Here is a 12211-nt window from a genome sequence, read left to right on the forward strand (position 1 = left end):
CAAACGGGAAATACTAGGCAAAGCAGTTTCTGATTTCCTATATCCTATTAGGGATCAAATCCAAGGTGCATCCTTTATACTTCCCAGTGCAGGGGGCGCCCAGGGTCATGAGCCTGAGCTCCCCCTGCACTGGCAAGGAAGGTGACCATAGTTTCAGGGTCAGGCCAACAACTGACTGTCAGTTCAACAACTGATTGTTTTGGCTCCTGTTCCCAATGCCTCTTTGTATGAGGACTATTTTATCTAGTGCTTCTTTTGTCCAGAGCTTCCTCCCTCCCAACAACTCGTTTATGTAGTCAGGCTACATAATGGATACTGTTCTCCTGGGTAAATGGCTTTTGCATTACTTTCTACCCTGGTGTTAAATTTTCCTTCTAATAATTTTACTGATCATTTAAAGTGGTGTTAGAATGATGATGTCGCTGTGATGGTCCAGGAAAAATGCAAGAGGTAGGGATTCTTGTGGGTGATAACTTTTATTGGGCAACCGTATAGTTGGGAGGGATATAGGTGAGCTTTTGGGCAGCAGGTAAATTTCTTTGGGTAAGAGGGAAAAAAGACAGCTTCAGCTAAATAGAAGGTAGAATAGAAGCCTGTCAAAAAACTCTTTATTTAAATAAAAAGAGAATAAAGAAAGACAGTCTCAGGTAGCTGACAGACAACACACCTTCAAAAGACAGGTCTGGGAACAGAAATTCATTGGCTTACTCAATACTAAGGCCTCTTTTACAAGTTATATTTATGCTATGATTAACGTGTTAATCACAGCATAAATGGCAAGGTTGTACCCAATTTAGGGCACTGTAAAATGGCAAACCAGTCATAAAAATGTATAATGTAGAATCTTATGACTGGTTTGTTTGGCACCTTATACCGAAGACATAACAGGGCTAGGACTGGGACTGACAATCCGTTGTTGGCCTGGCCTTGGATTTATAAACTCTGACTTATGACCCTGGGCTCCCCCTGAACAGGGAAGTATAAAGGATACACCATGGATTTAATCCCTAATCCCAAAATTGTATTTCATGCCATGCACATATGGCATGGCAGAAAACATGAATATTGGGATTGGGGATCAGATCCCATAGCATCTTTGAATGAATGTGTGCCAAGGGCCTTAAAACCAGGGACTTAAGAGGTATTGACTTTACTGCCCATTATAATCAACCTGCTCCCTACTAACCTCTCTGCACTCCATAGGGGATAACGATGCTCTTAAATGGTCTTGTTCTTCATTATCTTGTCTGTTAGCTACCTGTTATCATCCACAGAAATCCTTACCTTTCGAAGTGTAATTTAAGGTATGTATTTCCCTTCTGTTATACCAGATGAGTAGCAGAGAAAAATACAGATTTCTCATTTTAAGGGAGAAACACATGGATTTCACACTTTTGAAGAGAGCTCTCTGCAGGCTGGCAGAGTTTCAGCCTGCAAGGGGCTGCAGGGAGCGGGAGGAGGCCAGTCAGGAGGAGGGGGGCACCACGTGCATGTGTATGCACATGGCCGCCAGGCAGCCTGAAGAGCAGCTCCCACAGGTAAGTCTGGTGGGGAGGAAGGAGGGGATTGAGGCCCTCATAGGGAGGGAGGGAGGGATTTGGGCATGCCTGGGAGGCTTGGGGCCCTGAGACCAGAATGTATGGCTGCCAGGCCCTGGCGGGGAGCAGGACGGGGCTGCAGGCAGCTTGTCCGGGGGGAAGTGGGGGACTGGTTCCCTGCCACTGCACACATTCCCAGGTGGGGGCATGGGGGACCGTTGCCCCCCAGATCTGTGCGTGGGGCAGGGTTGGATGTGGGCTGCCCACTATGGGCTTGGGCTCCCTGCCCTGTTGCCCCTTCCTGGGTCCTCTGTGGCCCAGGTGGGACCTGGCACAGTACGGCAGAGCAGAGCTGGGTGGGGAAGCTCCTTGCCACTGAAAGCCCCACATTGCCCTAGCGAGGCATCCCCTGACTGTCCAGCAGCAGTGGGGTTGGTGGTGCAGGTTTGTGCCCCTTGCTGCTGTGGAGTGCACAGGGGGAGGGTCATGAGGGCAGTGCAGGACTCACAGTGGCAAGGAGTTTTCCTGTGTGGCCCCGGTCTGCCTCACCATTCTGGGTCCCACCTACTGGGCAGTGGAGGTCCCAGAGGACGGCAGTAGGGCAGGAAGCCCAAGCTCACATTAGGCAGCCCACATCGTGCACCAATCTGGGGGGCACAGGTCCTCCCTACCCCTCTGGGAGTGCACGCAGTGGCAGGGAGCCAGCCCCACCCTGCTTGATCCTGCAGCAGGCAGCCCACACCTGCCCCGCACACAGGCTCCACTCTGGCTGTGCCGCCTGTGGGGGAAACGGAGGTGGGCTTCGCATTCCACTCCACTGCAGTAGCTGCTGCCTCCCATGGGTGGCAGCTGGGGTTTGAGTGTTCTGCAGGTGGTTGGGGACTGTGGACCCTACGAGGAGAGGCTAAGGGACCTGAACCTGTTCAGCCTCCATAAGAGAAGGATCTAGTGGCCTGTTACAAACTAGTCAGAGGGGACCAGCAGGCATTGGAGGGGGTCCCTGCTCCCCCTGAGCACTACCAGGAGTGACTAGAAACAACAGTCACAAGCTGGCAGAGGGTAGATTCAGACTAGACATCAGGAGGTGCTACTTCACTGTCAGGGCAACTAAGATCTGGAACCAACTTCCAAGCGAAGTGGTGCTGGCTCCTACCCTGGGGGTCTTTAAGACAAGGCCTGACAATCACCTTGCTGGGGTCGTTTGACCCCAGTACTTTTTCCTGCCAAGGCAGGGGGTCAGACTGGATGATCTGCTCAGGTCCCTTCCAACCCTACAAACTATGAGTCTTGCCCTTTCCTGTCACCTGACTGCTGCCTTTGAAAATGGGCTCAGTGGTTTCCGCTCAGCCTAACAAGCTATTGAGACTCCCCTGACCTGCAGACCTTTCTAGTTACCTAGCAATCCCAGGCCTCAAGGCCTGGGTCCCTGTTGCTGCAGGTTTCTACAGAGCTCTGCTCCTTGGGCCCCTGAAATCTTACTTTCCTGTTGTAGGTAGCCTCATAATTCTTTGGGCTTCCTTCTGGGGCTTACTCCAAATGCAACTCTCCCTAGTTCAGTTGTCTCCTGCACAATGCTCTAACCTGCAGCTTTCTCTTACACTAACAGGAGCCCCTGGGTCCTTGTTATGCTCCCTAATTGCATCTCACTAGATGTATCTACACAAGATGCTATGTCATTGTAGTGATGAGCTATGTCTCCATACCTCGTTGCTACAGCTACGTAGCATTGCTGGCCACGAACCGTGATGCCAATGCTACTGCACAGTAGCTTGTACTGCACAGTACCATCAAAAATGACCCATGTAGTGTTGGGATTGCACAGTAACTGTAGGACTAGGGACAGACATTATACACAAGCCATTTTAAGTGATCAGAAACTGTTTTAAATATGTAACAGAACAGATGTTCAGTGCACATAAATCAGTTTGAGAATGGCTGAAACTGGTTTGAGATAAACCTGGTTTAATGTAGTATCAGACTTAACTGATTTGACTCAAACAGGTTTATGAAACGTCTTTTCCAGACCCATTGCTTGTTTAAGACAAACTAGACACCCTCAGCATCCCGGCATGCTCTCTGGGCTGGGTGGGGCTCTCTGATCCACAGCAAGGCTGGCCCCTCTCCTTTGCTCCTTGGCCACAGCCTCAGCCTCCCTTCCCTCCCCCTCATCACTCTGTGCTAAGCAGGAATCCCCTTGCTGAGGAGGTATCTGTGTATTAGCTAGCAGACCACATGATGGCTATGATCTGTGCAGAATCAACAGGCAGAATCTAGAAGTAGTTGGTAATGTCCCCCTGTTGTTTTCTTAATTGGGTGATACACACTGTTATTCCTGCTGGGCTAATCACAGCATCCTGCTGGAGCCTGGCCATGCCCCTCTCAGCTCCATGCTGTGGAAGGAAGGGAGGGGTGCTCTAGCGACCCCTGGCTCCTAGCCTGAGCCACTGCAGGCATGCGTCTGCATTTCCAGGACGTCTGTTCTGTTACAAAACTGATTTAGCTGAGCCAGGTTAGACTAACCTGCAAAGACTGAATTAATTCAGGATCAGGCTTTCTGAATGTCTGTCCCTAGCCTAGATGTGACCACTGTGCTCCTGTTACCTATGATAATCAAATAACTAGTATACATGGCAGCACAGACATGACGCAAATGTCTAGTATTAGTCCAAGAAAAGAATAATGAAGAACTAGATAATTTTCAGCAATGTCAGCAACCTGGAGATGCTATGGAGAGACAAGGAAAAAAGCTGGCAAGCAGGACTACAGCTTTCCCTCTATCAGTGCTTGCTTAAATTCTATGATTTTTTTCTGTAACTGCATAAAAAAAACAAACCAAAGAAACAGAGAAGAAAGGAATACAAGTAGAAAGTAAGTCAAATGTGGAACAAAGGGGATTAGACACAGAAAGAAGAAAGATTGTGAAGCTTTTCAAAGGGGGTTGAGGAGATTGGATCCAGAGTTCATATAATCTGCATTAACATTCACTACTGTTCAAACAAAATTCTGTTTCATTTCGTTTGGTTGGTGTTGGCAAAACATAATTCTCTGGCCTAAGAGTAACTATTGTTTTGTAATTAGTTATATTAATTATTGTAATGGTAATCAATTACACTTACTGATTAATGAAAGGATCACAATAACTAAATCAAATATATTCCAACTATTGGTAAAGTAGTAATGTCTTAGGCCCAGCAATTTCAGGATGAATTCTCCAGTAAAGATGAGAACAAAGACCAAGTTGATCCTACTAAGAACATTTTTAGTGTCTAGATTCTCATTTTCCGCCATCATGGCAACCATGTTAAGGCAGATGAAAATTGCAATGGCAATATCAAATGCTTGGTGGGATACAATGTCAAAAACAAAACCTTGGAATTTGTTCTGAAATGAAAAAAAGAGAATAATGTTAGTTGTGAGATTCAAGCAATGCAAAATATTAGTTTTTCCTTCTTTTCGTCAGAAGGTGAAAATAAATGTTACTATAATCTACATTAAGTGTTTTTATGTGATACCTTTACACAGTTAAGACTGCAACCAAGCCTAATATATACATGTATGAGAGGAAAAGGACAGAGCCTTTTGATGCAGAACAAAGGTAAGGAGTGCAGCAGAGGGGGAGAAGGAGAAGCAACATGGGGAGGGAGTTGGGGGGAGACTGGGGGCTGTTGCGGAGGGGTGGTGTGGCATGCGAAGGCAGTGGGGAGCAGATGGTAGCTGCAGGTCCAGCTCCAGACCCAACTCCATGTTGGGGCTGTAGCCACAGCAGCTGCATGCCCTCATTACCCCACCTCATGCTTAATTTAAGGTGACGGGATTTCTTCCCCATGTGAAATGGTGGGGAAAAAAACCTTGTCTTCTAATCAAGTAAAAACAGTACTGCTAATGTTTCTTGCTGTATACGGGTATTCAGACAGAAGAAATTATGATAATGTTCATTAATCTTGATATTTTTACAGATTTAAACATCAATGAAATTTATTTATTTATTAAATACCAGACATAGGTTATTTGTTATTTCCTATTCATTTCTCTCCTGTTGTAATTGGCAATATTTTAAATTGGAAACAAAAACAATATCAAGTGATTTAGGTGACAAACAATACATTATCCTGGTTTTCTCTGTTCAAAAATCACAAATTCTCTGATAAAAATTGCCAAATCTCTGATTTAAAACCCCCAAATCTGCATTTTTCCAAAATTAAAATAAAATACTGTCCCTATCCCCTTCGCTCACCAGGATGTGGGTATAGCTGCAGGTGTCCCTCCCACCACTGCTTTGTGGCACTGAGCAGCCCTGATATGCTGGTGTCCTGCCCATGCCATTGCCCCTCACTCCCACCCACAGTCCCTCCATCTCCCTGCAGCCCTGCCCTGCCGAGGCTACAGAACCAGGGACCCAGGTCCACAGAACCTGCCTCCCTATCAGTGCCCAAGCCCCAGCTGTTGCCTCAGGGAGGCAGCGGCCGCTGTGGCCCAAGTGGAGTGTGGATCTTGGTTCCCCCTCCACCACAGGTGCCACAGCTGGAGCAGGGTCCATGTCGCAGCCAGGAGACCCACAGTGGCTGCATCACCATGGTGAGGCACCTCCTGCAGTGGGGGCACAACTCTGTGCCAACACCCTCACTGCTGCCAAGTGGACAGGAGGTGCCTCACCATGGCACCACAAGGTTCTCAATGGTCACACTGAACCTCCACACCCTCCTGTGCCCAACTGTGCTGACTCCTGTGCTCCTTGGGGGAGGGCAGCAGGGCAGGGAGCCCCAAGCCTGCAGTTGCCAGCCTGCATCTGAACACCTGCACAGAAATCTGGGGGGGACATGCCCCCCATGTCCTCCCCAGGAGTGCGCACAGAGGTAGGGAGCCAGTCCACCCACCATCACCTAGATGAGCCACCTGTGGCTGTGTCCTGCTCCCCACCTGGGCCCTGTGGCTGTGTATTCCTGCCCTGGCTGTGGGCACCGGGCCCTATGCACCTCCTTGGCTGGCCAGCAGCCTCTTCCCTAGCCCTACTCAACTCCCTCCATCCCTCCCTCACTATGAGGCTTGAATTCCACCCCCACACCCCATGGACTTATTTATAGAGAGCTGTGGGAGCTGCTTTCCGGGCTGCCTGGCTGCCATATGCATGTGTGCATGCGCACATGCACATGGCGCCCCATGCCTGATTGCTCTCCTCCAATTCTGCCCAGCCCCTTCCAGGCTGGAACTCTGTCAGCCTGCAAAGGGAAACCTGCTTTTCCCCACATTTTTTAAATGAGAAAATCTGTGTTTTGCCGTGCTTTTCCATGGTAAATGGAATAGCAGCTAGTTATTAGGGCTGTGCAAAACGGCACCATTCCATTTCGACTTGCGTTTTGATGTTTTGATGGAACAGCATTACGTTTAGAATTTCATTTTGATTCAAAACTGATGTTCCTTTTCATTTCATCCAAACAGTAATGCTGTTTCAACGCTGTTTTGAGTTTTGCCCATATGCTGTAATGGGGAAACTTGAAACAGCCTCTCTCATCTGGCAGGCAGATCAGAGGCCCACAACCTCAGGAGGGCTGCTGGAGCTGTGCCAGTCCTCTCAGGGTTGTGGGCCTCCAATCTGCCTGCCAGATGAGGGAGGGAAGCCAGGTGCTGCTGCCTGGGTCCCAAGCCACCACAACCTGGGTCCCAGCATGCTGCTGGTCCCAGGCATCAGCACCCAGCTTCTCTCATCATGCAGGAAGATCAAAGGCTGCAACCCCAGGAAGGCTGCGGGGGCTCAGTTCCCTTCCCCAGCCCAAATGAGCTGGGGAAGGGAACTGAGCCTGATCACGCAGTTCCCTTCCCCAGCACTGAGACTGTTGGGGCTGGGGAAGGGAACTGAACCCAACCGCTCAGTTCCCCTCCCCAGACTGTGATCCATCTGACTGGGGAAGGGTACTGAGCCCCATTGCTCAGTTCCCCTTCCCAGCACCGTGATCCATCAGGCTGGGGAAGGGAACTCAACCAATCACTCAGTTCCCATCCCCAGTGCTGCCATTGATCGGGTTGGGGAAGGCAACTCAACCCAGCTGAGTTCCCCTCCCCAGCGCTAGGATCAGGCTGGGGAAGGCAACTTAGCCCAACTGAGCTGACTTCCCTTCCCCAGCCCGATCGTGGTGCTGGGGAGGAGAACTCAGCTCAGCTGGGCTGACTTCCCTTTCCCAGCCCAATTTATGGCAGCATTGGGGAGGGGAACTGAACGATTGGGCTCAGTTCCCTTCCCCAGCCCAATGGCAGAGTTGGGGAGGGGAATTGAGTGATCAGGCTGAGTTCCTTTCCTCAGCCCGATCCCAGCGCTGGGAACAGGAACTCAGTCAGGCTGCTTCAAAACTCAAAACGTTTTGAAACTTTTGAAACGTTTTGACTGCCCTCATTTTGTTTCAAGGCTGTTTCAAAGCCCTTTGTTTCATTTCAATTTCACTGTTTTAAGCTCATAATGAGTTGAAACCATGTCAAAATGAAACAGCTGGCGAAATTTCACAGAGCCCTACTGGTTATCATGAACAACTCACAAACACCCTATAAGCTGCAAATAGTTTCCTAATGTATTTTATTAATACTTCAAAGAGATCAACCCACAAACAACTGATAGGCTGCACTTGTTTTCAGTGTATCTGGATAATATATACAGAGCACATGTGAAGAAAATAGAAACAATTTGCAAGTTACCTGTAAAGAGAAACAGGACAATATTAGTAAATAATATCTGCAATTAATATTCTAGTCAGGTCTAATATTGTTACCAGCTGATTGATTGCTTGATTGGTTTTAAAATAGTCAATGATTCCATTTATTTCTATTAAAGTAATTCAGGAGGGTCTTACCAGGGGCCTTGGGATGGGTTTTTGTGGTTTCTTGGTCCCAAGTTTCTTCAATGCATTATAATATTTTTTCTGTTCCTTTGTCAAAAATAGCTCTTTTCCACCTAAGTATAGAGAAAGAACATTGCTATTCATTTTAATTCATTCAGACTGTTGACTGAAAACTCCCCATATTTTTGTATAAGTACATTTACCTGGTTTTTTTATAAACAGTATTACAGAATTATAGACGGGTAGGGCTGAAGGGACCTCCAGGGTTCATCTAGTCCAAACCCCTCCTGAGACAGGATCAAACCATGCTATAAAACCCATCATCTAAACTCTTTATAAAATTACCATTGACTCAGTCACAACACAACACATAACACCTGAACCTAGCATAGGTAAAGCAGGGAAACTATGGCAGACAAAAAAATCCCAGGAAGAGGGCCATGTCCCCCTGCTACAGAGGAAGGCAAGAATCCCAACAGTCTATACCAGTCTAATCATGGGGTAAAATTCTTTCCTGATTCCAAATATGGCAATTGGTCTGACCCTGAGTGGAGGGGCAAGACCTAATCAGGAATCTTTGACTTTAGTCCCAGCAGAAACATTGGCACATCCTAGTCCAAATCCCCAGCTCTGGCTGCAGAGAATACCTAGTGCCTCTGAGGAAGGCTTAAAAATGCCCTGACACAAGTAGCAGAAAGCAGAAGAGGGGGCAACCAGCAAAGCTCAGAAGCATGGGAAATGCCCATAGTAGAACATAGGCATAGCTAGGCCTATAATCATCCCTGACCAGTGGCTGTTCAATTTCTTCTTGAACACCGCCAGCAATGAAGAGTCTAGAGTTTCCCTAGGCAGTCTATTCTACTGCCTCACTAGTCTAAGAGTGAAGAAGTTTTTCCTCAAATTCATCTTAAACCTACTCTGCTGCATCTTCAGGCCATTGGTCTGCACCCTCCTCTCTGTAGCAAGAGAGAAAAGGTGCTTTTCCTCTTGTTTATGGCAGCCTTTTGAGTATTTGAAGAGTATTTAAGAAAGCTTAGGAAAAATGTTTTTCTTCTCATTTTTTCTAGTAAACTTTGATCTGAGAGGACTGCTCATTAAGAGCTTGTTGATGGAGGACCTTAGTCTTCTGCACATTAAGCATCAGTCTCATTTTTTGTATGCCTTGGTAAAGACACTGATGATTGCCTGAAGGTCTGCTTTCAAGTGAGCGCACACTAAAGAATCATCAGCATACTGGAGTTTGATGACTAAGGTTGGAGTGGTTTTGCTTTTGGCTCAGAGGCAGCTGATATTAAACAGTTTACCATCCATTTATAGTTTAGTTCCACTGACTAGAAGCTTGTTGGTGATCAGATGTAGCATTGTGCTAAGAAATATTGAGAAGAGTATTAGAGTGATGATGCAGCTTGCTTAACTCCTGTCTTAGCCTCAAAGGGATCTGTAAAATATTCTTTATTGAGAATTACTGCTTACATACCACCATGAAGCAGGTAAAGAATGGTGACAAATTTGGATGGGCATCTGTACTTCAGAAGGATGCTCCACAGCACTTCCCAGTTGAGAGAGTTGAAGACTTTCATGAGGTCAAAGAAGGCACGTACAGAGACTTATGTTGTTCCAAGAATTTTTCCTGCAGCTGGTGAGCTGTGAAGATCATGACAGTTGTGCCTCTAGATAACATAAACCCACACTGGAATTCTGGGAGAAGCTTTTCAGCAAGTGAAAAGAGACGGTTCAGGAGGTTTCTCTCAATCATCTTTCCTGTGGTGGACAGCAAGGTGATCCTTCTGTAATTTCTGCAGTCAGAATTGTCTCCTATTTTGAAGACTGTCATGATCAGAGTGTCTCTGAGGTCATCCGGGATTACCTCATCATTCCAGATCCTTAAGATGGGGGCATGGAGCTGTGATGTGAGCTCCTCTCCCCCGTTTGAAGATTTTGGCAGCGATTCCATGAGCTCCAGATACCTTGTAATTCTTCATCTGTGTGATGTCATTCTGCCAAGTACAAAAGGCTTCGCACTTGTGGTCAATCAACCCTTGAATTGACCACAATGCTCTTAGTCACTTTCACCAAACCAGTCTTGATGTTTCCTGGTAAAGAATCCAAGCATCTCTTCATAGGCATGGACGACAGTGGACTTGAAGGTACCCCAAGCACTGCTGACATTTTCCCATTGTTGTTGATTGGAATTCACCAGTTTTTCATTGAGGCTCTAGTGGAAGAGGTCTCACTTAATTAAGTCCTTGGGTCTTTTGATGTTGATCTTCTGTGGCCATTGCTTCTGCTGAAGCCATCATTTTGGGGTCAGTTTGAATGACATAACCAAGTAGATGAGTCAGTGATCATAAGCTCCTAACATAGCTTGGGTGATGCATACATCTTTGTGATCCTGGGCATGGGCAATGATGTAGCCAATCAAGTGCCAATGCTTGTAATGTGGATGTTGCTGTGATGTCTTGTGCCTGTTTTTCTGGTGGAACAGGGTGTTGCTGATGGTGAGCCCATGTTCCATGCATTTGGTGCATAGTCCAAAGGAGGATGCCATTGGAGTAGACCTTTCCCACTTCTTCCTTCCTGATGGTTCCATTGCAGAGGTTTGAGTCCCTTCTGAGTCTGGTGTCAAAATTGCTAAAAAGAATAATCTATCTCCCTCTGGAATGCCAGACAGGACTTGTAAAGCTTGGTGTAGAACTTTTCCTTGGTTTTGTTGGCAGCATAAAAGAGTTGGAGCATATGTGTTCCCTCCCAGTTGAAAAGTCATAAGGCACTCATTAATTCTGATAAGGAACTCACTGGTTTATGAGTTCATTCTTGATGGCAAAGCCAACTTTGTGAAGCTGGTGTTCTCCTTCCTGTTTACCCTTCCAGAAGGAAGTATAGCCACTTCCTTGTTCTATAAGCTGCCCATCTCCTATTCACTGGGTCTTGTTCAGTGCAACGACATTAATGTTGTGTTGCCTGAGTTCTTGAGCCACACCTGCACTGCAGTACTCTGGGCATTCACTATTAGGATTGTCCATGAGGGTCATGATATTCCAGGTCTCAAAACTGATCATGTGTCTTTGCTGATTTTGACTACAGTACAGATCCCACTTAACATGGCTCCCAGTCAGGTAGCCAGACTATGTTTAGGAAAACTTTTCTAGGCTCCTGCACATGTGAGGTGAGCATAATAGATCTTGGAGAGGGCTACTCGGTTACAGTTAATAGCTGAGAGATGTGCTGGAAAAGCTGTTTCCACAGAAGATGCCTGTGCATGATTTCTTTTATTATGGAGAAGCTCATACACATCAGCTTCCATATGGTTCTTGACAGAACGGGACCTTGATCCAAAGGCAAGGAGGCCAAGACAATTAGAAAGCTTGTTCCACTGCAGCCTTCACCTGCCATCATGGCCATTGAGGTTCTAACATCTTCTTCCACCTGCTCTACTGTTGAGGACTTGTAGCCCCATGGCTGGGGGCTGGGCAGGCTTATTATAATGTGACTTGTACTCACCATTGTGGCAGGGTTGGGAAGCTGTCCTTGATTGGGTACTCCCCAAACCAAAATTGGCCTAGGGGTGTTTCTGCCTCTAGTATCTATTCACCCACCATGCCTTGATGTTGAGTTTGTGATCTACAGAACAGAAGGCAGTTCACTGTGATGATATGTAATCCGTTTATAGGTAGGATCTACACTCATGGTAGTTGCAGTCCAAAACACAGTTCAAAATTAGGGCCTGTCCCTTTAAGGGATGGCAAGCTTGCTGTCTTGGTCACCCTGTGAGTCTGAGCAGGGCCTCACTGGCTGGGAACTCCACCACCACTACACTCCCTCCACAATTCACTGGTGTTACAACAGAAA

At 47.0% G+C, this 12211-nt stretch overlaps 1 protein-coding gene across 1 annotated transcript in view; it reads right to left on the reverse strand.

The window, feature by feature from the left end:
- Nucleotides 1-12211, reverse strand: part of LOC149865103 (sodium channel protein type 5 subunit alpha-like) — a 119496-nt gene that overhangs the window by 4583 nt on the left and 102702 nt on the right. Inside the window, 2 exon segments of the mRNA XM_090049818.1 lie at nt 4655-4919; nt 8375-8475. Coding sequence (XP_089905944.1) covers nt 4655-4919; nt 8375-8475 — 366 coding nt within the window.

This window comes from Crocodylus siamensis, chromosome 5 (genome assembly GCF_052110815.1).
Source record: "Crocodylus siamensis isolate JL-2025a chromosome 5, ASM5211081v1, whole genome shotgun sequence".
In the NCBI taxonomy this organism is placed as follows: domain Eukaryota; kingdom Metazoa; phylum Chordata; order Crocodylia; family Crocodylidae; genus Crocodylus; species Crocodylus siamensis.